At 41.4% G+C, this 25,186-nt stretch overlaps 1 protein-coding gene across 1 annotated transcript in view; it reads left to right on the top strand.

The window, feature by feature from the left end:
* Positions 1 to 25,186, top strand: part of ssu72 (SSU72 homolog, RNA polymerase II CTD phosphatase) — a 101,135-nt gene that overhangs the window by 14,631 nt on the left and 61,318 nt on the right. Inside the window, exon 2 of the mRNA XM_068017317.1 lies at positions 7,592 to 7,735. Coding sequence (XP_067873418.1) covers positions 7,592 to 7,735 — 144 coding nt within the window. The remainder of the gene's footprint in view (positions 1 to 7,591; positions 7,736 to 25,186) is intronic.

Below are 25,186 nucleotides of genomic sequence, written 5' to 3'. Positions count from 1 at the left end.
TATGTTAATGGTGTGTTGAAAGACAAAGCATTAGGACAAATAGGGTGTTAACGGACTGAAGGTTGAACAGCAGCAAGTACAGACATGAAAAAAAAACAGTGGGTAAGCAAACTGAACAAACTAAGATGAAATGAAATAAACATGAAAAAAAAAGTTGTAAAAAAGAAAACATAACTATAAATAAAAGCCAAATGGGGGGCCCGTCATGCTCTGAAATGATTGAACTCAATGTTCAGTCCGGCATGCTGTAGTGTGCCTAATTGGTAAATGATTGATGATGTTCCTCGAGCTTGCGTTGATGTTCACTGGAACATTGCAGCAATCCCAAGACAGATGTGAGCAGGGGGGAGTGTTGAAGTGGCAAGCAACCGGAAGCTCAGGGTCCTGCTTGTGGACTGAGCGGAGGTACTCCGCAAAGCGGTCACCCACTCTGCATTTGGTCTCCCCAATGTAGAGACCACCACATTGTGAGCAGCGAATACAGTATACTACATTGAAAGAAGTGCAAGTAAATCGCTGCTTCACCTGAAAGGAGTGTTTGGGGCCTGGGATAGTGAGGCGAGAAGAGGTAAATGGGCAGGTATTACACCTCCTGCGATTGCAGGGGAAGGTGCCATGGGATGGGGACGAGGTGGTGGGGATAATGGAGGAGTGGACCAGGGTGTCGCAGAGGGAACGATCCCTTCGGAATGCTGACGGGAAGATGCGTTTGGTAGCAATGGCAGTGTAGATGGATAAAATGAGATTTAGGGCATAGGGCAGGTTTTAAACATTCTTAAAGACGGCTGTGAGCCGATGAAATATACTACCAAAGTTGATTGAAGCAGAGACCATTTCAACTTTGAAGAATGGGCTAGTTACATGGTTGAAGCAAAGGGGAATATGGGAAGAGGGCAGACATGATAAATGAGAGTCATTGCTCTGGAGAATGAAAATGGACTGGTTGGGCTGAACAAACTGTTAATTCAATGACACGGCTCTTGATAAATCTTGGTATTCTGACTTTGGATTTATTAATATCAATAACTTGATGTGTACAGTAATGGAAGCGTAGATTTAAACTATGTGCGTATTCTTTGAGATCCCAAGTTATGCACTTAACTAATGCAGGAAGCTTGTAATACTTCTGGTCTAGACCGGCGCATAAAATAATGTTTACTTGGGTGAAGTATTAGAGGTTGGATAAATGATGTGGAGCTGTGTCCAGCATGAGTCAGTGTGTTTGTGTAGTTTTCTTTTTGGAAAGATTCGCAGCTGTTCAAACGTGGTCAGGACCAATGAACTGCCTGTTGATCTGACACGTGGAATGGTAAAATCCACAGCACTAGCTAAAACTATTGTAACGAAAGATGCATCTTGCTTCTGAGTTCTTGTACTGTTTTGTCCTTTCAAAATATGCAAGACGGAATATAAATATTCAAAGATTGGTTTAGACATTTTGTTGGATGTTTAATCTGATTATTACAAGAGCTTGTGCAGAGACCAGAGTTTCAGTTCTTACTCTCTGTAGGCAAACTACTTAAGCCCATTTGTCTCTAAACTAATTGCTGCAGGATTGTTAATGAATACACTGGGTTTCAAACAGCATCTGCCACATAACCTTAACCCTACTCAAACAGTTTTCTTCTCTGAAAGCGAGCAGAACATAAATTGCACAGTGAGTTTGGAGGTATGAAAATTGTTTTGAAGCTTGAATAATTCTTGTGTTGGTGGCGATGTGCTTCAATTTCCTGTTTCTTTTGTTCAAGAATCTCTAGTGCAGATTATGTATTCTTACTACAATTCATCAGGTTTGGACTCCCAACTTGACCACCTGATAACCCCTTGATTCAAATCCTCCTCGAGTAAGTCTGTATTTTGAACTCAGCATTATTTCTCTTGTTCCTGCATTGAGTTCCAACATGTTGCATGCATAGCTGGCACATGCAGTTGTTGCTTGCATCTCAATGTTCAGTGGCTTTATTCCAGCTGGAATCACTGAATACAAGAATATCAACATCCCAATCATTCTTAAAATGGCAGGTTGGATTATTCAGGAGCTGACTAGGCGACATCAGATTGGTGGGCTGGAATGCAGTGCCTATTGGGAACTGGGCAGTTTCATCATGCAGTTTGGTGTGAAGTCTCCCTGGAGCGGACTTGTCATCTTGGAGGGGCTGGACATACAATTGTATAGAATCATACAGCTCCCCAGTTATTTGCATTCTTTGCCCATAGCCCTGCAAATTTTTCGGTTTCTGCATATATCCAATTCCCTTATGAAAGTTATGACTGAATCTGCTTCCATCACCTTTTCCAGCAGTCCATGCCAGACCTTAACGAGTCATTGTGCTTATTTAAAAAAAAAATCCCTTGGATTTCTTGCCAATTCTTTTAATCTGTGTGCTCTATTAAAGAGCTATTTTGGTAGTGTTCAGTGGATTCTACGAGATCCAGTCTGACCTATGAACAATTTCTGTGCATGTAATGGAATCTTGTCATTTTCATTCATTTTACATATTTCGCATACCTACTATCTTGGCCAATGACTTTATACACAGTAAGGATATTTTCTAAGCAGAAGAATGAGGTTTAACTATCTTGAGCAGCAGTTTAAATAGAGCAGTGAAAATCAGTCCTCTGGGCGTTCTTACTTTCAACACCCATGCCTATTCTGTAGGTCAAAAGCTATATTTTTTAGGGTGCATGTTTTGCTTGGCTATGCTTGTGTGGAATGTATTGTATAATGAGTTAACTAATGAGCAGTTGTCAATCCATTGGATTCTTCCAATTTTAATGTCTCCATATTAAACTTCTGTTTCAGGCCACAATGTGTTTAATGAGCTCATGCACCATGCGTTCTCCATGTGGAAAGGGAAAAGACCATGGTTGTAAACTGCTAATCAAGTGAAATCTGTTTGTCTTTTATCATTGAGAGTTCAGCTTGTTCAATGCAAATTTGACTTTTAGTATCTGAGTGTTTCTCTCCTGTCCTCCTTGCATTGGCTGTTGCTGAGGTGCAGTTCCTTAGAAACCCTTCATTTCTCACCTAAATGGCCTGTCTTTGCCCAACGTTAGGAACATAGGAGCAGGAGTAGGCCATTCAGCCCATCAAACCTGCTCAGCCATTCAATACGATATTGGCTGATCTTCCACTTCAATGCCTTTTTCCCACATTATCCCCATATAGAATTCCAAAGACTCACAACCCTCTGAGTAAATAAATTTCTCCTCATCTCTGTCCTAAGTGGCTTCCCCTTTGTTCTGAAATTGCATCCCCTGGTTCTAGACTCCCCAGCCAGGGGAAACAACTTAACTGCATCTACCCTGTCTATCCCTTTAAGTATTTTGTAGGTTTCAATGAGATCACCTCTCAGTCTTTGAAACTCTAGAGAATATAGGCCCAGTTTCCCCAATCTCCCCTCACAGGGCAGTCCTGCCATCCCCAGAACAAGTCTGGTGAACCTTCGTTGCATTCCTTCTAGGGCAGTAATATCCTTCCTCCAAGCAAGGGGACCAAAACTGTACACAGTACTACACCAGGTGCAGTCTACCAAGGTTCTGTACAATTGAAGCAAGATTTCGCTACTCCTGTACTCTCATCATCTTGCGATAAAGGCTAACATACCATTAGTCATCCTAATTGCTTGCTGCACCTCTTGTGCACTTTCCAGGAGGAGTCATTGGATAACTATTTAGATGTTCCTTTTTTCCTTTCCCTTCACCTAGAAATTGAGTTGCCTCTAATGCTGCTCTGGCTGAGGTCAACTAACTTCAAGAGGCCAAAAATTGAACCTAGGACCTTCTTTATCCGCTTGGTGTAATACCATAACAAGCAATGCGTTTACTGTCTGCGAGTTTTAATTCCGCACTTGCAAATTAATTTTTATGGAGTCTTCGTTCAGTACAATAATCAGAAATACTTAATGATTAAATGATGGAGATAATTCTCAAGTGGTGAGTAATAACACTTTTTTGTGTTTAGGGGCTAGACGTAATTGCTTAAACGTGGAACTCAGTAATTGAAGTTACATTCATATCTGACTCTAGTCTTGAGACAAGGGTGTTTAATAGGTTAGAGTGGCAAGCTTTGCCTCATCTTGCACCTTCCCTTGGAAGGATGGCTTCAAATCAAGATTGGAGCAGTCTGCTTAACTCTGCAAGGCTGCATCAAATAGAAACCTGGCTTCAGACCCCGATGGCTTATTGATCCATATATACTTGAATATTGCATACTATTTACAACACAGAAACAGGCCATTCAGCCCAACAGGTCCATGCTGGTGTTTATGCTCCACGTGAGTCTCCTCCCATCCTTCATTTTTACCCCATCAGTATATCTCATTCATTTCTCCCTCATGTGTTTATCTAGCTTCCCCTTAAATGCATCTGTTAGTCACCTCGCCACTCTTTGTGGTACTGAGTTTTATATTCTAAGTTTCTTCAGAATTCCCTATTGGATTTATTAGTGACTGTCTTATACCTATTATCAATAGATCTGGTCTCTCCACAAGTGGAAGCATCTTTTCTATGTTGACCCTATTGAACCCTTTCATAATCTTAAAGACTTCTATCAGGTTGTCTCTCCGTCTTTATTCCAGAGGAAAAAGTTCCTGCCTGTTCAATCTTTCCTGACAGGTATAACCTCTCAGTTCTTGTATCGTTCTAGTAAATCTTTATACTTTGTCTGCCAGATTTTTTTCCTGGGATTGTGGATCTTTAATAGCAATATGTTACCCAGTCATACAGCCGACACCACCCTTCTGCAGAATGTCTTCAGAATCAGCCATTATAACTGAACCACAAAGTGAGGATGGAACACTTTTTTTTAAATAAATAAATAAATAAAAATTGGTGCACTGTTTACATAGCCTTCACTTGACCAAATAAGTGTTTCTTTCATCAGTGATTGATACTCTAGCTTCCTGAGATTTCTACATTAAAAATTTAATGGAAATGCTTATGTAGTATTGGAAACATTAATGTGACTATGTGGAATGTGACTTTACAACTGCTTGTTTGTAGTTTAGGTTAAGGTTTTATATGGAGATCTTTCAGCGCACGTGCAGCAGCCACTTCCGTCCATCACTAAAAATAAAGAAATTCAGTTAACTCTCTGTTTGCAAAGTCTTTAGATTACCTCTCCGTGAGCCACAATGTCCAATAATTGCTTTAGTTGCCTTTAGGAAAAAGTTTTCACACTCTCTGCATGTGGCTTTGTTTCTGTTCATAATCTGAGGAAAGCAGCTACTTGAAGTAACTTGCAGAGTAAGCTGATAACCATTTTCCAGCCACTGTGCGCTACCCTGGCCTCCAGTTTCTTTTTGTACTATTTATATAGTTTGTGGGTGAATGTTGAAAAAAGACATACAATTTGCTACATGCAGAAAACTGCAAATGCTTTTGTTACAAAAGCCTTGGATATATTCTCATCAGTTGCTTGTGATGGAACAACTAGTCATTAAGCATGCCACAAGGCGTGATATTAGATTTTTTATGTATTTGATAACTGTTCCTGTGTGACAAGACAGAAAGCATCTGATAATCCCTCAGGACAATATTTACTATGGAGTTTTTAAAATTCTTTCATGGGACGTTAGCATCGCTGGCAAGACCAGCATTTGTTGCCCATCCCTAATTTCCCTTGAGAAGGTGGTGGTGAGCTGCCTTCTCGAACAGCTGCGATTCATCTGTTGTGGGTACATCCACAGTGCTGTTAGAAAGGGAGTTCCAGGTTTTTGACCCAGAAACAACGAAGGAACAGCAATATAGATCCAAGTCAGGATTTGTCACTTGGATGGGAACTTGCAGATGATGGTATTCCCATGCGTCCGCTGCCCTTGTCTTCCTAGGTTGCGGGTTTGGAAGGTGCTGTCCAAGGAGGCTTGGCAAGTTGCTGCATTGCATCTTGTGTATTGTACGCACTGCTGCCACTGCCAGTGGTGGAGGAGGGAGTGAACGTTTCAGATGGTGGATGGGGTGCCGATCAAGTGGGCTGTTTTGTCCTAGATGGCATTGAACTTTGAGTATTATTGGAGCTGCACTCATCAGGCAACTAGGGAGTATTCCATCACACTCCTGATGTGCCTTGCAGATGATGGACAGGCTTTGGGGAGTTAGGTGGTGAGTTACTCAACATTGGCAGTCTCTGACCTGCTCTTGTAGCCACAATATTGATGTGGCTGGTCCAGTTGCATTTCTGGACCGTAGTAACTCGCCAGGATGTTGATGGGTTATTGGGAAAAGCCTGGCCAGAAGTGTATTTCCCTGTGCTTACTATAACAGAAGGGGATGTTGAAGCAAATGCCCTTCTTGGGGTGGGGTAATTAACACTCATGCTGTTGAAGTCAGGGTGAACCATCCAAGCTTTGAGACCTGGGAGCAAATTGGAGCTTGCTGTCTGTTGAATAATATGGGCTATACATGGGTAGTGAGTTAATCATATAAATATATACACCCCATTGGAAAGAGCTACCCAATGGAAGCAGTGTATGCTCATTGTACTTGAGCACACTTGATGTAAACCGTTTTTGATTTAGTTGTATCTTTGAAATGATGTTTCTAAAATACAAGGTCTTGTGCACTTTGGCAATTTGCAAGACAGCTAACTTGTACTATTTGCAAAGTGGAATCTGAATGGTGGTCCAGCCTTGAGGTCACAGCTTAGTGATTTAAATTTAGATTTAGAGATACAGCACTGAAACAGGCCCTTCGGCCCACTGAGTCTGTGCTGACCATTAACCACCCATTTATACTAATTCTACACTAATCCCACATTCCTACCACATCCTCACCTGTCCCTATATTTCCCTACCACCTACCTATACTAGGGGCAATTTATAATGGCCAATTAACCTATCAACCTGCTAGTCTTTGGCATGTGGGAGGAAACCGGAGGACCCGGAGAAAACCCACGCGGACACAGGGAGAACTTGCAAACTCCACACAGGCAGTACCCAGAATTGAACCCAGGTCGCTGGAGCTGTGAGGCTGCGGTGCTAACCACTGCACCACTGGTGAAAGCTAAGCTAACTAATTAGATGGTTTGTAGCTTAATTTGTTAGACTGGAAAATTGACTAAAATCAGTTGGCTGGCCAAACTTGACCCTGTGTTTGTGTTGCATAGCACATCCTGAAAACATTTTTATTTAGTAAATATTTAAACTTCTAGTTTCGTAGCAGTTAGCAGTCACAAGATAGTTACAGTTGAAGACTGTTCAGACCACCTTAAGTCATCGGTCCAGCATTGCCATTGTGCCCCGCAAACTGCCAATATAGTCCTCCTATCACTAACTATTTCAGAAACCCAAGTTTTTGCCACCACTGCTGTCCTAATCACTGTTATGTTTTGGCACAGTCCCAAATTTGCCTCCCTATCTGCCATCAGTTTAGTCCGTTTCAAATGACACCTTTTGAGATGTTTACTACTTTGTATATCTCTGGTAATGGTATACCTGTTGACCTGTTTAAAAATCCAGCTGCATAGTATCTTCCAAATTCTAAAATATTTCCACAATTCTGATTAATTTTAGAATGTACTTAAAATAGATGAGTTGGAATTATTCATGAGATTTTCTGAATTGTAAATTTGTTTATTTTCTCTCTTTTACAGCAAAAAAGGCTTCAATGTCCGATCGTTTGGAACAGGGACACACGTGAAGCTACCGGGACCGGCTCCGGACAAGCCAAATATATACGATTTCAAAACTACATATGATCAGATGTACAGTGATCTCATTAGGAAAGACAAAGAACTGTATCCATGAGGCACACTTTGTTTTTAGGTCACTGGTTCCAAGGTGTCTGTGTTTGTATTTTATTGTAGTGGCGCGACTATGCTGCAGTTTTGTAAATTCTAAGGGTAAGAAAATACAATTCCAAGGATGAGTCAGGTCTCCTGCGCCTTCTGGTGTTTTGTCAGTCTGCTTTAGTGGAGTAATGCAATTAATCAAAGTGTTACACTAAGCACTGCTGAGCATAGGTAGAATAACTCCTGTTTTATAGGGTTGCACCATAACGTGTTTATATAATGCAGGGACTGGTTCAGTTGCTGCATGTCCAGCAAATTTCCCCATGCAGCTTTAGGTTCTCCCTGTTTGAGTACCCAAGATTGTACAAGGTAAATAATTTCGAAGTTGAAAGGAGTAGGGTCTTTCGTACTGGACATCCCTTTTCTTTACTGAGGTGTAGCAGAAATATAATGGCTCATTTAGAGCTGAATGATCTAACTCTAATGGAGCTTTTTTTCTCAAATGAGGAGCAGACAATCGTGAGTTCTTACTGTTAATTAGAACAATCTTAGAAAAGGCGTGTAAAATCAGTGACACAGACATTGCTACTCAGTGCGGTGATGTTCATGTCCTTAATTCTCATCCAGTGTGCACATTCTTCTGAATTCCAGTGATCTTGGAATGCCAAAATTTAATGTAGGAAATGTAGTCTGATCCACGTTTGAATTCAAACTAACTTGACGTCATGGGGAAAATCCTGCCCAGTTTCCACATTCTTATTCACAGACCAAGCTAAATATGTGTGATCCCTAGTAACATGCACCACATTTACAGTCCATTAGATAATTAAACTAATTGGAAATTAAATACCTGATTGCAGTGCACATACTGAGCAAACGACTAGTGACATTCACACTAGTTGTAAGGTGAAAATAAGCAAATTTAATAGAAAAAATTGAGAGCATTAACCCGTAGATTGCAAGTACATTCGTTGACACAGTTAGCCTGGGATAGCTGTGCACAGGCTGAAGCAAACTCTAATACTGTATTGAAGTCACTGCAAGCAGTGATAGTGATCACTGGCTTACCCCCAAACTAATTGCTAAAATGTAATTCAATTACAATTGTTAACAGTGCAGAAGGAGGCCATTCGACCTGTTGTGTCTGCGCTGGCTCTCTAAAGGAGCGGTTTACCCAGTGCCACTCCCCCGGCTTCTCCTTGTAGCCCTGCACGTTGTTCCTTTCCAGGTAACAATGCAATTCCCTCTTGAATGCCTCAATTGAACTTGTCTCCACCACACTCTCAGGCAGTACATTCCAGATCCTAACCACTCGCTGCGTGCGAGTTTTTCCTCATGTCACCATTGCTCCTTTTGCCAGTTACTTGAATCAGTGCCCTCGTGTTCTCTATCCTTCCAGCATCGGAAACCCATATCTACTCTGTCCAGACCCTTCATGATTTTGAATACTTTGATCAAATCTCCTCTCAGTCGCCTTTTTCTCCAAGGAACCAGCTTCTCTATCTATGTAACTGAAGTTCCTCATCCCTGGAACCATTCTCGTGAATCTTTTCTGCGCACTCTAATGCCTTCACATCTTTCCTAAAGTGTGGCACCAAGAACTGGACAGAGTACTCCAGTTGAGGCCAAATTAGTGTTTTATCCAAGTTTAACGTAACTTCCTTGCTTTTGTACTCTGTGCCTCTGTTAATGAAACCTAGGCTGCTGTATGCTTTATTAACCATGCTCTCAACCTGCCCTGCCACCTTCAGTGATTTATGCACATATACACCCAGGTCCCTCTGCTGCTGCACGCCCTTTAGAATTGTGTACTCTATTTTATATTGTCTCTCTGTTCTTCCTACCAAAATGAATCACTTCACACTTCGCTGCATTAAATTTTATCTGCCACTGATCCACCCATTTCACCAACCTGTCTTTTGTCCTTTTCAAGTTCTACACTATCCTCCTCACAGTTCACAATGCTTCCAAGTTTCGTGTCATCCGCAACGTTTGAAATTGTGCCCTGTACACCAAGGTCTAGGTCATTAATATATATCAGGAAGAGCAAGGGTCCTAACACCAACCCTTGGGGAACACCACTACAAACGTTCCTCCAGTCCAAAAAACATCCATTATTAACCATGACCCTGTGTTTCCTGTCACTCAGCCAATTCCGTATCCATGTTGCTGCTGTCCCATTTATTCCATGAGCTTTAACTTTGCTGACAAGTCTGCTGTGCGGCACTTTATCAGATGGCTTTTGGAAGTCCATGTGCACCCCATCAACAGCATTACCCTCATCAACCTTCTCTCTTTCCTCATCAAAGAACTCCAAGTTAATTCAACACTATTTGCCCATAACAAATCTGTGCTGGCTTTCCTTAACCCACATTTGGCCAAGTGACTATTAATTTTGTTCCGAGTTATCGTTTCTAGAAGCTTTCCCACCATCGAGGCTAAACTGTGATTGGCCTGTAGTTGCTTTTTTTTTTTGAATGCGCTCACCTACTTTTCTTTCCGTTCTCAACTGTTTCCCTTCTGTTCTGGTTTATTTTCACTTGTATTACTAGTTTTCTGACAAATGTATCTTTTGTCTATTCAATCTCCCCTATTTTTCCTAACTAAGATATTCCTCGCTCATTTCCCTTTCCACTGCTTGCACCATCTGTTTTGGAGATTGGAGGAATTTTTCTTTACTCGCTTTGTTGGCTGAAAACTGGGTTCGAAATCTGGCGTTCCAAACGACAGCCCAGATTCTGCAAATTGATAAGGTTTCTTTGCAGATTTTTGTGAAAATGGTATAATTATCAGTTCCAACAGAGCCCCGAAATGAAGAGTTATTTATCCCTAGCACTTAAGCTAAAATCCAGGGGACAAAAGATAAAATGGGTGGTTAAATTTAATCAACATTAAGCTTCATAACCATGTTAGCGTTCTTTCTGTTAATCAGGAAACCAACCCCACAGTAGAATTCAGTGTGTATATTTAAATAGTGCAGGCAGTGAGTGACACGACTCGAGTACATTTAAATAGTGCAGAGAAAATACTGATCAATGTAAGCCTAAAAGCATTTACTATACATCTCAACTTTGTAAATACTTCTGGTTCTGCTGTACTTAGCTGTAAGATTATGTACCTTCCTCTTGTAAGTTGCGCTCTTCACTTGCATTAAGCAAAGCATTCTCAAGAGGGGTGTGTATGCGAAGGGAAAATTTGGCTGTTTTAGCTAAAGGGTAGAATGAAATAACACATTTAAATGGGCATTTGAAATCTCTGTATTCAACATTTAACACCTTCTAGTTAAATAATTTGCAGTTGTTTGACTTTCCCACACATTCTATAGATTTTCACAAACTTTTTTAACATCACTGGTTTTATTACAGATGCAAGGGTAAAAATCTTAAGGTTTAAGTGTTTGTGGATATTTTGTAAACAAACTTCGAACTGCAGCATTCTTTGGGAGTGGAGAGAAAATGATATACCATCCTGTTAAAATACAATTAACACCATTTACTGTTTAATGCATTGCTTTAGCTATGCAAGCAGTAATTTTGTGTTTAATGCAGCACACTGCTGTTGCAGCATGAACACTAGGCCATTGGTGTCCAAATTGAAGGGTGCCAAACAGAGGTGATCCTCGAGTCCTGGCCGTCTGGCCTTTAATTCTATTTGCGCTTGGTTCATTGTCCTGGAGGCTTGCAACTGGTTGTTTTTGGTGCAATTGCCTCAGTGATAACATTTAAATTAGATCTTAAAACCTGTTAAATATCAGTAACTTGATCCATATGCAAGTTAATTGCAGCGTTCATTCAACTTTTGCATGTGGCCCGTGAAGAGACGCAGCTTGGACTCTCCGGCTATCTCTTTTCAATTCATCCTGTAAAATTCAGAGCATTAAAACGTAAATGGGCTTTATACGTAGTGTCAGGAAATTCCATGCACCACTCCCTCGTTATAACATTTGTCAGGTGCTCGTCTCTGGGCTCTGATGTGTAATGGGGACACTTGATTGCCATTCAATTGCTGTTGCAAAGGCCTGGTTTTACAGGACTGGGTGACCATAATCTGAGATTTCTAGATGCGTGCTTTGCTTGGTTTACAATACCATTGGTGCCCTGAACGCTAGACCACTTACACTAAGGATTTCGATATATTCAGTTATCCAGTTAAATACGTAAGCTGTTTCTTCTTAAAAGTAGTAAAAATTGCTTGGCTTGAGATTGCAGTTAATTAGAGCCTTTACAAAAACGAGAAATTAGTAATGTAGAGGGCAGAGTATGTCTCTAGTTTAACAAGGATACAAGGGGCAGCTGGAAGCTGTATGCACAACTGTGCAGCTGACATCACAATTGAAGAGTTTAAAACTCAGTTTAATGCCATCTAATTACATGCTTGAATTGGGGAATAAAAAATGGTAGGTTCAGTACATACAAAAGCCAGTGATGATTCTTGCCTGTCACATTTGAACACTGCACTAAGTTTTATTCTGAAATAGTGCCCAGGCAATTTATAATAGAGTAAGATGCTGGTTTAACCTGATGTGCATGATTCATAAATATATTTCACCTGTGAGTAGTCTCTCCTAAAATTTGAAAAAATTAGCTGTTAGTTTGCCTGCAACTTTTCAGAAACTTAAACTCCCAAGTTATGCATTCAATTCTTTGTTTCTGGATTGCCCAGCTAAAACTAAAGGGTATGGGGCATTCACTGGGGTAATATTTAGCTTTGTTAAAGATCAGCTACACAGATGCCCTTTGTCAAATTTTAATTGTAAGTGTTTGAAGATCTGTTGACTTTTAACTTTGTTCTATCCCTATCTTACCTTGGGTGGATCCATATTTGTGCATTAACACTTTATCACACCAGATCCATCTGGCCAGTTCCAAAGTTTAAAAGCCATCTCCTACACTTCAGTAGCCTTTTCTGCTAAATATGTATCCACCTCCTGCTCTAATTTGCTGACATTATTTGCAAGCCCAGACATTCTGTGCCAAGTTTTCATCCTCTGTAAAGTAGTTAAACCTGAATTAAGTTTACTTTCCTATTTTTTTGGTTCATGTCACCTATTAGAATCAAACACTGAGGATTCAATTTATCTATACTCTTAGAATCTTGCCTAGCCAACATGATCCCAAGCAACCTTTTCTCCAGCATAAATATTTCTAGCTTTTGTAACCTTGTAGCTCGGGTACCTAATACAAGGTATTGATTTAGTTGCCCTTCATTGCGTCATTTCCCTGAAGCCCGTACTGTAATATGACCAAAATTCCCACACTGTGGAGCTGGACCAGTACTTTGTACAAGTTAACTGTCTAAACCCTGGCATGGATTAGTTGGGCCAAGTGGCTTGTATCTGTGCTTTAGATTCTGTTTACAAAATACCTCTGGCTCTGCACCCTAAGATCTTGTTTTCTTTTGGGGTTTTTATTTTAGGCTTAAGTTGCTGAGCCCAGTGCTGCAGTGGCTTTTTGTTGCATGTTATGTGCTCTGCATTCTAACTGCAGTTACACCACTTTTTATGTGTAATTTTTTTGTTTTCTCTGTCTACTGTTTTGACTTCTGTAAATGTCCAGTTTCACTTATTGCACTGAATATTAGAAGTGCAGTATGCTGAAAATAGTGCTGCCTTCACAAACTCCTTGGGGTGTTCTTGTTCAGAATCTATTTTTAATAAATTATGTTAGCAGCGTCCCCAGCCTCTGCCGTATGCAGGACAGGTAGTGTGACAGATGGAAAACAGCCTGTTACTTTGTTCTGTGCGAAGTGCTGTTTTGGAAATTGGGTCACGCTACATACACAGTTGCAGATTCCCCAACCTGCTTCAGTCAAAACAGCACTTCCAATGGGGGAGCAGGTAGACCTTGGCACTTTTAATTACGCACACCGTAGTTGAAGGGAGAAAATTCCTAACTTGCCAGTAGAATTGAAATACCTTTTGAAGAGGAACAATGGATGCTGTGGACAAAATAACATGGATGTGATTTAACTATGGGTTCCGTTAAGACCTTTTCACATGAGGAATGCTGCAGAAATGCGGATTAGTGCTGATAAATTCAGCAAAAATCTTGTGGCCTTTGTATTGAGCCCTTGATTAAATTATGATTTGTAATTTCCCTTCACATCATCCATTATATAGATATTCTAACTGCGGTTTAGTTGCAGTGGCAAATTGAGAATTCTCTGCTCACTATTGTGCTAAGATTGTCGAGGGTAATCTAAGTTGAATTGGCAATCATAGAAGGCAGAGAACCATCTTGTACTTGTGTATTCCAAAGGGCCTCAACCAGTGAAAGACTTTCGAAGTACAGCCACTTGTGTACTGACAGTATATCAGATAATGAGACTCACTCGTATAGCACACAGTAAAAAGGCCATACAATTTTGCTCCAAATTTCTTCTTTTCATACAAAGCATTGGACAGGAAAAAAAAATCTGATCCATCTGGCCTGCCCCTCTCAATCATGAGCATCATGATTCCCAACATCCCCTGCTTTCCAGCAGCTATGTAATCTCCAGGAGTTCCTCAGGGTAGTGCGCTAGGCTCCACCATCTTCAGTTGCTTCATCAATGACCTTCCTCCATCATAAGGTTATAAGTGGGGATGTTTGCTGATGATTGGTACTGAACACGGTACATTCACATCTCTTCAGATACTGAAGCAGTCTGTGCCCCCATGCAGCCAAGACCTGGACAACATTCAGGCTTGGGCTGATAAGTGGCAAGTAACATTTGTGCCAGGCAATGACCTGCAGCAAAGAATCTTGCCATCTCCCTTTGACAATGGCATTGAATGTCATCGCTGAATCCACCGCCATCAACAACCTGGGGGTCACCATTGACTGGAAACATAACTGGACCAGCCATTACAAATAGTGTGCCTACAAGAGCAGGTCAGAGACTGAATTCTGTGGCGGGTAACTCACCACCTGACTCACCAAAGCCTGTCCACCATATACAAGGCACAAGTCAGAAGTGTGATGGAATGCTGTCCACTTTCCTGGATGAGCACCAATCCAGCGACACTCAAGAAGCTCAACACCATCCATCCCACTTGTTTGGCACCCCATCCACCACCTTCAACATTCGCTCCCTCCACCACTGGCGCATAGTAGCAGCAGTGTGTATAGTCTACAAGATGTACTGAAGCAACTCACCAAGCCTCTTTTTCCAAATCCACAGCCTCTACAACCTAGAAGGACAAGGGCAGCAGACGCATGGGAACACCACCACCTGCAAGCCACACACCATCCTGACTTGGAACTGTATTGCTGTTCCTTTTACTGTTGCTGGCTCAAAAACCTGGAACTCCCTAACACTGTGGATGTACCTACACCACATAGACTGCAGTGGTTCAAGAAAGTGGCCCATCTCCATGTTCTTGAGGGCAATTAGAGATCGGCAACAAATGCTGGTCTTGCCAGCGATGCTCACATCCTATGAGAGAGTATTTTTTTTTAAAGCCATGACCAGTTTAGGGAGGGGACAAAAGTGGTTGCTTCTGACCTAAGGCAATCAAAACCAGGCCAGGAGACCACATTGTCAACAATTTGTAATACTTGATATCTCTCCTACCTGTTGTATGCCTTGATAGCTGTCTAAGCCAGGTCCATGCTCCAGATGATACGTAGCGAATCTGCACTTTGCACAAGCTGCCAATTTGTTTTGTAAATTTACAAATATGAAAAAAAGCTTTCTGATTTTAAGAAATAAGGGTAACCTAGCTCTACCCTTGTGCAACTTATATGCATAGCTCCCTGGTTCTCCCTAACCCATCAAATTAATTTTTTTAAATATATAAACATATTCTAGTCCATTTATATTAAGCACCTTGAACAAATGCCCCCCCCTTGAGACTGCTTCTCTAAAATAAATTGGCCAATATTCAGTCAGATGATTTAAACTGGTTAGATTTCTTGTAACTGCTTCCCTTCTGTTTCCCAAAGCTTCTACATCATCCATCATATAGGGCGCCAAAACTGGACGCAGTATTATAAGTGAGGCCTAGCAAAAATCTTGTGCAAGGACAGTATGGGGCTTTGTGTTATTGATTGATTTTTGTCCTACTGGTGTAACTTAATACTCTAAACTTGGGTATTGCTTCCAGCTGGTTGCCAGCTTTAAAATTATGAACTAAAACTATCTTTCTTTCACAATGGACCTTAGCTGTGTACCATGTAGGGTATAAGTATGCGTGGCATTGGTCCTGTTTGCTTGGATGACATTTAAGTGTTAAAGGTTATGTGCCAAATGTAGGTCCATTCCTTCATTGAATCAAGATCTTAGCACTCACACAGATCTTATCCACAAACATGTGGACCATTTCTCACCTCCCCTCCCAGTGCCTACAGTGAAGTCATTCATGATTGTAAAAACTGCCTTAACACTAGTCCCTCTGCAACATCACTGGTAACTCGCCTCTAAGCAGATGCACAACAATTAACTGTTTCATGCTCATGGGAATGCAGTTAATTTTTAATCCTGTTTTGACATCTTCCCACCTATTCCAGAAGATTCCAGCCTGTCTAGCAACTTATTGTGTGGTACCTTTTTTATTTATCAAAAGCTTTCTGAAAATCCAAGTATGTGATTTTCAAAGTTACATTCATCCACCTCCCTCAGAAATTCAATTAGATTTCTAAGACACATTTTCCCCCAGAATCTTAAGTATCCATTCAGGTGATTATTGAGTATCTATTGTGATCCCTAATAGCATCTTGCATATAATTGAAGGCACTGACTTGTTCTGATGCAGTTCTATAGGGGGCAACATCCCTTTAGTACTTTGCTGAAGTGGTCATTCTGCATTTGTGAATACCAATGGTGAGTATTAGCAGTCAGTTGCACTACAGCGTGAGAGTAGAGGGTTGGCAGGATCACAATTAAGCTGCATTGTCCTCACTTCACAGCTACCTACACAGGTGCACTTTCCAGCAAGATAGCCAAGAAATTTCCACCGAAAGCCTGTAGACTCCAAGGCATCTTGCAGCTGTCTTGTTGAAACTTCTGCACAGAGCAGAAACCTCCCTGATCTGTGTGGCTGTGTTAGCTGTATATCAGTGGATCTTTTTGAGAAACTAAATGTAGAATGTAGACTGATGGTGTAAACACCAACCTCCAGGTTGCAATTTTTTTTTTAAGTTGACTGAATTGGGGAGTAAAATTAGGTGAGCTGAAGTTTAGTTTTTAAAAGCCTGAAAATTGTTGGGAGGGAATTTGTGACTGAACTGACAAAAGATCAAAAGAACCTGCTCAAACCGATAATGCACCAAATTCTCAGTGGGTCCCAGCAATACTGGTGCAGCTGTGGCTGGCTGTTATCAATTTGCTGTGTTTTTCTGTCTCATCATACAGTTCTCCCCCACAACTTTATCACAACCCCTTGAAATGGGCTGAAGTTTATAAATTTGTAGTTAGTGCCCTTTGGTACAATAGCAAATCTGATTTTGTATTTGTGAATCCAGAAAGGTGCTTGTGATTGACTGGCCATGTAGGGTGTTTCAGGAGAACTGGCTAGGATTAGTGAGATATGTGCATGCACAAAAGCTCAATGCTGGCTTAATTCTGCTGAATTGAGTCCCTCCAGACGTCTAGTGCTGTTGCAGCTCTTTGCTATTCCTGCAGTCAACAGACTTGGGACAAACTAAATGAAATTGATGGGAGGTCATTACTTCAGTTAAGGGCAGTTTTTTATATAAAGTTTCCTTCGAGGTTAGAGTGCTGTATTCATAGTATAATTCCAGGATAGGTGAGAGTAGTCTCTCTTTACATTCAAAAAAGTAAATATTAACTCCAGGGTCTGAATAATGTCCAAATTTTGGAACATGCACGAGTGTTACATGTCTGAGGCTTTTCTTGTGTGTAGTTTCTGATGCATCTTGTGGGGTGAGGAAATGGTACAAGTGAGCTTTCTTAAATAGTCCTAGTTTCTGCCAGAACCTTTAGTGATGGAAGGTATTGCTCTGGGGACATGGGTTTGAATCCTCCCACAGCAGAAGGTGGAATTTGAATTCAATTAAATAAATCTGGAGTTTAAAGCAAGTCTAATGGCCATGAAACCATTGTCGATTGTTTTAAAAACCCATCTGGTTCACTAATGTCCTTTAGGGAAGGAAATCTGTTGTCCTTACCTGGTCTGGCCTGCATGTGACTCCAGATCCACAGCAATGTGGTTGACTCTTACATGCCCTCGAAATGGCCTAGCAAGCCACTCAGTTCAAGGGCAATTAGGGATGGGCAATAAATGCTGGCCTGGCCTGCGACGTCCACATCCTATGAATGAATTTTAAAATAAAAAAAAAAGGGTACTCCCACAAAATGGTTTGGGAGTTTGAGTGACAATGAAGGGGCAATCTGTTCAAAGGCAAGATAGTATGTGACTTGAAGGGGAATTGGCATTCCAGTGCACCTGCTGCCCTTGTCCTGGGTGATGGGGTTCACCTTTTTGGGAAATGCTGATGAGCAAGCACTAGTTATTTGCTGCAGTCCAGTGATGGTGTACACTGCTGTCACGATAGGCTGATGGTGGAAGGAGTGGATGTTTAAGCTAATGCCAATCAAGTGAATAATCCTCTGGTGCTCATTTTGAACACTGTTGTAGCTGCATGCATCCACACAAGTGGTGATTATTCCATGAAACCTTTGACTTGTGCCTTGTGACTTTCTAAAGCCTCTATACCTACAAGGTGAACCAGTCACCACAGTGTACCCAGCCTCTGACCTATAGTAGCCCCAATCTTTTGCAGTTGGTCTGGTTAAATTTCTGGGGGAATTTGGCAACGGTAATGCCATTGAATGTCGAGAGGAGGTGGTTACCCTCTGGTTGGAGATGGTCATTGCTTGGCACTTGTCTGGTAATGTTACTTTCCACTAATAGCCCAAGGCTGAATGTTGTCCAGAACTTGCTGCATGGGGACTTGGATTGCTTCATTATCCAAAGAATTGCGGATGAAGTTGAACACTGCAATTATCAGCAAACAGCACCACTTCTGACTTTATCATGGAGCAAAGGCAATTGATGGAAGCAGCTGAAAATAGTTGGGTCTAGGATTCTGCCCTGAGAAATTTCTGCTGTGATCTTCTAGGACTGAAATGATTGACCTCCAGCAACCACAGCCATCTTCCTTTGTGCTAGGTGCGACTTGGTCACTGAAGAGTATTTTGCCCCGATTCCTGTTTAACTTCAGTTTTTTTATGTGCCACACCCTGGAATGCTGCCTTGATGTAAGCGGCAGTCATCTCGCCTCTGGAATTCAGCTATTGTGTCCAAGGTTGTAATGAGGTCTGGAGCTGAGTTGTCCTAACAGAACCCAAACTGAGCATCGGTGAGCAGGTTATTGCTGTGTTGCTTAATTGTAGTGTTGACACCTTCCATCATTTGTTGCTGATAGGGTTGTATTTGTCTTTTTTTTTTGTGGGCAGGACATAGCTGGGCATTTTTTCCACATTGGCTAATAGATGCTAGTATTGCAGCTGTACAGGAACAGTTTGGCTAGGGGTGTTTTTTTTAGCACTGCTGCTGTAGCTTTTGCTGTATCCAGTGCACTCAACTGTTACTGTTGCATTGGAATGAATCAAGGTAGCTGAAGACAAGCATCTATGGTGGGGACATCAAAAAGGAGGCTGAGAAGGATCATCCACTGATAATCCATTGACTGAAGATAATTGTACACGTATCATCCTTGTCTTTTGTGTATTAAATGCTATGTTCTACCATTGAGGGTGGAATTGTTCGTGGAATTTCCTCCTTCACTTGGATGTTTAATTGCCCACTAAATTCATGACTGGATGTGGCAAGGTTGCAGAACTTTGACCTGATCAGTTGGTTGTGGGATTGCTTTGTCAGTAGCCAGCTTCCACAGTTTAGTATGCATATTTACCTGTGTTGTAGCTTCACCAGTTTGGTGCATCATTTTTAGTTGTCAGGTGCATGTGTTTCTACACTCCATTGAATCAGGGTTGGTCACCTTGATTGATTGATGAGGGGTATGTCAGGCCATGAGGTTAGATTGTGGTGGCAATCAATTCGGTTGCTGATCATCCACACACTGCCTCATGGATGCCTAGCTTTGAGCTGATCGATCTGTCCTTTGTGTTAATGAAGATAATGTTAGTGCCAATTGATAGAATATATTCTCAGTGTTGAAGGGCCTTATCTATAGGAGGACTGTGTGGTGATCACTCCTGCCAGTGTTACCATGAATAGATGTATCAGGAACAGGTAGATTATTCCCTCATTTTTGGTATTATCACAATCTGCCACAAACCCAGTCTGGCAGCAATACCCTTCAGGGCTCAGTCAATGGTGTTACCACCATGCTACTCTTGGTAAGCAGTGAAGTTCCCCACCCAGGGTACATTCTGTGCCCTTGCCACCCTCTGCTTCTTACAAGTGGTGATTAACATAGAGTAGTACTAATTACCACCTACCACCCCATCTCAGCTGATGAATGTGGTTAGCACCGCAGCCTCACAGCTCCAGCGACCCGGGTTCAATTCTGGGTACTGCCTGTGTGGAGTTTGCAAGTTTTCCCTGTGTCTGCGTGGGTTTTCTCCCGGGTGCTCCGGTTTCCTCCCACAAGCCAAAAGACTTGCAGGTTGGTAGGTAAATTGGCCATTATAAATTGCCACTAGTACAGGTAGGTGGTAGGGAAATATAGGAACAGGTGGGAATGTGGTAGGAATATGGATTAGTGAAGGATTAGTATAAATGGGTGGTTGATGGTCGGCACAGACTCGGTGGGCCGAAGGGCCTGTTTCATTGCTGTATCTCTAAACTAAACTAAACCTCTTATTTCCACCTCTAGCATTGCCCCGCCTCTGCCCCGACTCACCTTATCTGTGCCTTTACTACCTCTAGACTTGACTATACAGTGCACTCCTGACGGTCGTCTGCATTCTCTCTAAATTTGAGGTCATTCAAAATTCTGATGCATATATCCTAGCTCGCATCAAGTCGCATTCACCCATCACCCCATCCTTGCTGAAAGACATTGGCTCCCGGTTAAGCAATCCTTGATTTTTAAAATTCTCATCCTTGTTTTCAAATCCCTGCAGAATTTCACCCCCTTACTATCTCTATAATGTCCAGTTCCACAACCCTCTAATTCTATCCTCTTGTGCATCTTCAAATTTAATCGCTCCAGCGTTTATTGGCCATGCCTTCAACTGCCAAGGCCTTAAGATTTGGAAGCCCCTCCCTAACCTCCTCCCACTCTATACCTCCCTCTCCTCCTTTAGGCACCATTGAAACTTACCTCTTTGACCAAACTTATGGTCATCTGCCCTAATATGTCCTTACTTGGCTTTGCCAAATTTTGCTTTATAATGCTGGTGTAAAGAATCTTGGGACATTTTATGACGTTAATGGCATATAAATACAGGTTATCAGCTGAGGTTTCATTGCCCATGTTTGGATGTCTGGTAGTGGTGATGGTGTGGATGTGCACAGCCCTATTCAGCACATTAGATCTAACAAAGAACGATTGCGACATAAAAAGGCCATTAATACGCCAAGTTTGTCCTCATATTTCAGTTGTTTTGGTCAATCATCCAACTGCCTCTAGAACTCCCCTAACATCTTTGATTTCAGTAACTTGCTGGTATATTGTCACAAAGGTTGAAAACCTATCATCTAAATGAGTAGGAAGTAAATTGAAATTTGTTCTGGTCCGGCAAAATAATATTCCATGTTCCTTACCTAGTAGTTTTAATGCTTTATACCTTTTATTGAGGTGGTCCCTTAACCACCCCTTCAGAAGACAGTTTATGCTAAAGAATGGCTCTGGTCTGCAATTGAAATCCGACCCAAGCCCCACAGAACCACATCTGCGCCCGCCCCGCCCATTAGTTAACCTATCTTCCGTTTTTCACTTTGTTGCTTATTTGCACTAGCTTAAAATAACTAACAATCACCTTTCAAGTCCAAAAAGTATATTAACATTGGCGCCAGTTACCAGAGGTGGTAGAGCATGTCCGACCCGAAAATGCGACCCGACTCCTGTCGGGTCCCGTCTGGTTCGGGTCGGGTAGCTGGCCTTTAGTTTATGCCACTTTAATCTTTCCTCATATTTTATCCTGTTTACACTTGGAATCATTCTTGTTTCTCTTCAATGCATGCATGTTTACTTTTGAAGTGTGAAAACAGTGTTCGGTGAGATCTGCCCTGTGTGTTATAAAGTCAAGTCGTAGAATGGTTACAGCACAGGAGGAGACCATTCAGCCCATGTCTGCACCAACTCTGTGCAAGAGCAACTCCCCTTGTTCCATCTCCTTTTCCCCATAGCCTTTCAGATAATTATCCAATGCCCTTTTGAAAGCTGTGTCCGCCACACTCATGGGCAATGTATTCCAGATCCTAACCACTCGCTATGTAAAAAGGTTTTTTCCTTGTGTTGCCTCTGGTTCTTTTGCCATTCACCTTAAATTGGTGTCCTCTGGTTCTCAACCCTACTGCCAACGGGAACAGTTTCTCCCTGTCTACTCTGACAAGACCTCCTCATTGTTTTGAACACCTCCATCAAATCTCCTCTCAACCTTTTGTAAGGAGAAGAGCCCCACCTTTGCCAAGCTATCCACATAACTGAAGTCTTTCATCCCTGGAACCATTCTTGTTACTCTTTCTGCCCCTTCTCATGCCTTCACATTCTTCCTGGTGTAGCGCGCAGAATTGAACACACTACTTTGAGGGCGAACCAAGGTTCGCCATAACTTTCTTGCTTTTGTATTCCATGTCTCTTTATTTATGAAGCCCAGGATCCTGTATGCCTTATTGACCTTTTTCTCAACCTGCCCTGCCGCCTTCAACGATTTGTGCACGTGTAACCCCAGGTGCCTCTAATTTATTTTCCCTCTGCTTGTTCTTCCAAAATGTCTCACTTCACACTTTTTTCTGCATTAAATGTCATCTGCCATTTGCCTACCCATTCCACCAGCCTGTCTTTGTGCTCCTTGAAGTCTATCTCTGTTCTCTTCATAGTTTGCAATACTTGGAAGTTTTGTCATCTGCATATTTTGATATTGTTCCTGCACACCCAAGTCTCGGTCATGGATATAGGTCAAGAAAAGCAGTTGTCTTAATACTGATTTCTGGGGGACCCCACTATATATCTTTCTCCATTCCGAGAAAAAACTGTTCACCAGTACTCTGTCTCCTGTCACTTAGCCAACTTCATATCCATGCTACTGTCCCTTTTTATTCCGTTGGTTTTAACTTGACTGACCAGCTTGTTATGTGGAATTTGTGGCTTTGGGCATGATCATTCCTAGTGTGTCCCAAGATACCATTGTTGTCCTCCACTTATTCATTTTCATGTTGCCTCTGATATCTAGAGGCATTGGACAACAGCTTCCATTTGTATGCCAGTGATATCCAATTTCATCATCCTAGACTTTTGACTGCTGCTGTATCATCTTACTGCCTGTCCAACATCTTGAATGAGCCAGAGCTTCCAGTTAGCCATTGATAGGATTAATCCATCTTGTCAGGATCTCAGCAGAACACTTTTTTTTTTAAATTTTCTTATCCCTCCCCAACCCCCCCCCCCCCCCCCCCCCCCACCCCCCAGCAAACACGATCCCAAATCCCATTGCTATCCTTGGCTACTCACCTAACACTGAACTTGACAGTGTGTAGTCACTTATTTTCTGCTTGACTTTGAGCTGACATTCAAACCCCATAACCAGTCTCTGCCCAAAAATACCCTTTTCCAAAGCTCAAACCTTCATCCATGCCCTTGTCACCATGCTTGAGTTGTCCTATTCTTTTGTTTACCTGCTCAAGCCTCACTCTAGACCAACCCCTCAATTTATAAAAGCAAAATACTGCAGATGATGGAAATCTGAAATAAAAACAAGAAATGCTGGAATCACTCTGGTCTGGCAGCATCTAAGTCTGATGTAGGGTCACTGACTTGAAACGTTCACTCTGCTTCTCTCTCCACAGATACTGCCAGACCTGCTGACTGTTTCCAGCATTTCTTGTTTTCATTCCTCTAAATTTATCTCTGATTTTGCAGCCCATTTTCTGTTCTCAACCATCACTCTGGTCCTTATAGTACCCATCTAGCCTGTTCCCCAATTCGGTGAATTCAGAGTCCTTATTTACCAAGCTTTTGATGCCCTCACCCCAACCCATCTCTACAGTCCTTTTAGCAGCTTGCAACCTTACTCAATAATTTAAATTTCTGTGCATTCCCCCTTTGGCTCTATTACTTTTAGCTTCAAACCATCTGAATCCTTAATATTAGAATTCTCTTACTGATATGCTTAGCTCTATCTCTCCCTTCAGAAACCTTTTCAAAATAGATTTCTACTTTTCCTTTTCACATGGAATAAATGAAGGCTAAATTCTAGGCAATAGACAAGAAACGTTGTATCCAAAATTGTAATATGTAATCTATTGTCAGCCAAATCCTTCAGACTTTTTTCGAAGATGTATGGTCAAATTGGGAACTCATTTATGCCTAAGGTTTGCAAGATAATGAAATGATCTCCGCTTCAGATTGTCTCTCCTAAGCCAATCCATATTATATAGACAGTTATCTGAACTAAATGGATCACAAGACTGCAGTACAGCACTGATGTATTAACTAACATTAGTTAACATCCTGGATAACTCAACTAATACCACAAGGCTAGGCATTGAGGATTGCACAGATTTGGATAAATTAATAAACAGCTGTTTAATAGGCACAACATAAATTAAGTAGGTCGCAGTATACATAGAAGTTAGAACATGGGGAACAGGCCCTTTGCCCCAATCAGTCTGTGTTACTGTTTAACTTCCACATGAGCAATTAATCCTAAACATAATTACCTGTCCTTATTCTTAATTCGTCTTTGTCCACCTATTTAATGTTGACTGTTTTCTGCCTCAACCATGAACCCTGGAAGTGAATTCGACAGCCTTATAACTCTATGTAAAGAAGTTTCTCTTACACTTTTTAAATTTGATCTTGCACCAATGGCCCTTTGTTCTTGACCTCTCAACTACTGGAAATAGTCTGCTTCTACATACCGTGTTCTATCTTTTCATAATTCTAAGCACTTCTGTCATCACTGAAGCTTTGTTGCTCTAATGCCAAACTCCTGAATTTTTATAGTTATATTTGTATTTGTTTCCTTGTATCCAGTTGCACTTTAAGGCATCAATATCCTTCCTATACTGTGGAGTCCAATACTATACACAGTACACTAAATGGGCTCATAATAAAAATTTATGTAGACTCATCATTATCAGTTGGCTTTTATATTCTGTGCCTTTTAGGATTAAAACCTAGAATTCCATTAGTTTATTTTCTTCAATGTCCAGTGAACCTGTGCATCCAAAATCATCATTTTCTCATAACCCTGCACCTGTTTCCATTCAGACTGTAATAACTGTTTTTAACCAAATTATCACCTCACATTTAACTACTGTTGGATTCCATTTTTAACCCATTTCCTGCATATTGTAGTACCAAGGTTTATTATCTGATA

Source organism: Heterodontus francisci, chromosome 37, assembly GCF_036365525.1.
Source record: "Heterodontus francisci isolate sHetFra1 chromosome 37, sHetFra1.hap1, whole genome shotgun sequence".
Classification (NCBI taxonomy): domain Eukaryota; kingdom Metazoa; phylum Chordata; class Chondrichthyes; order Heterodontiformes; family Heterodontidae; genus Heterodontus; species Heterodontus francisci.
Note: the sequence above shows the minus strand (reverse complement) of the source record. Positions and strands in the feature narration are given on the sequence as shown.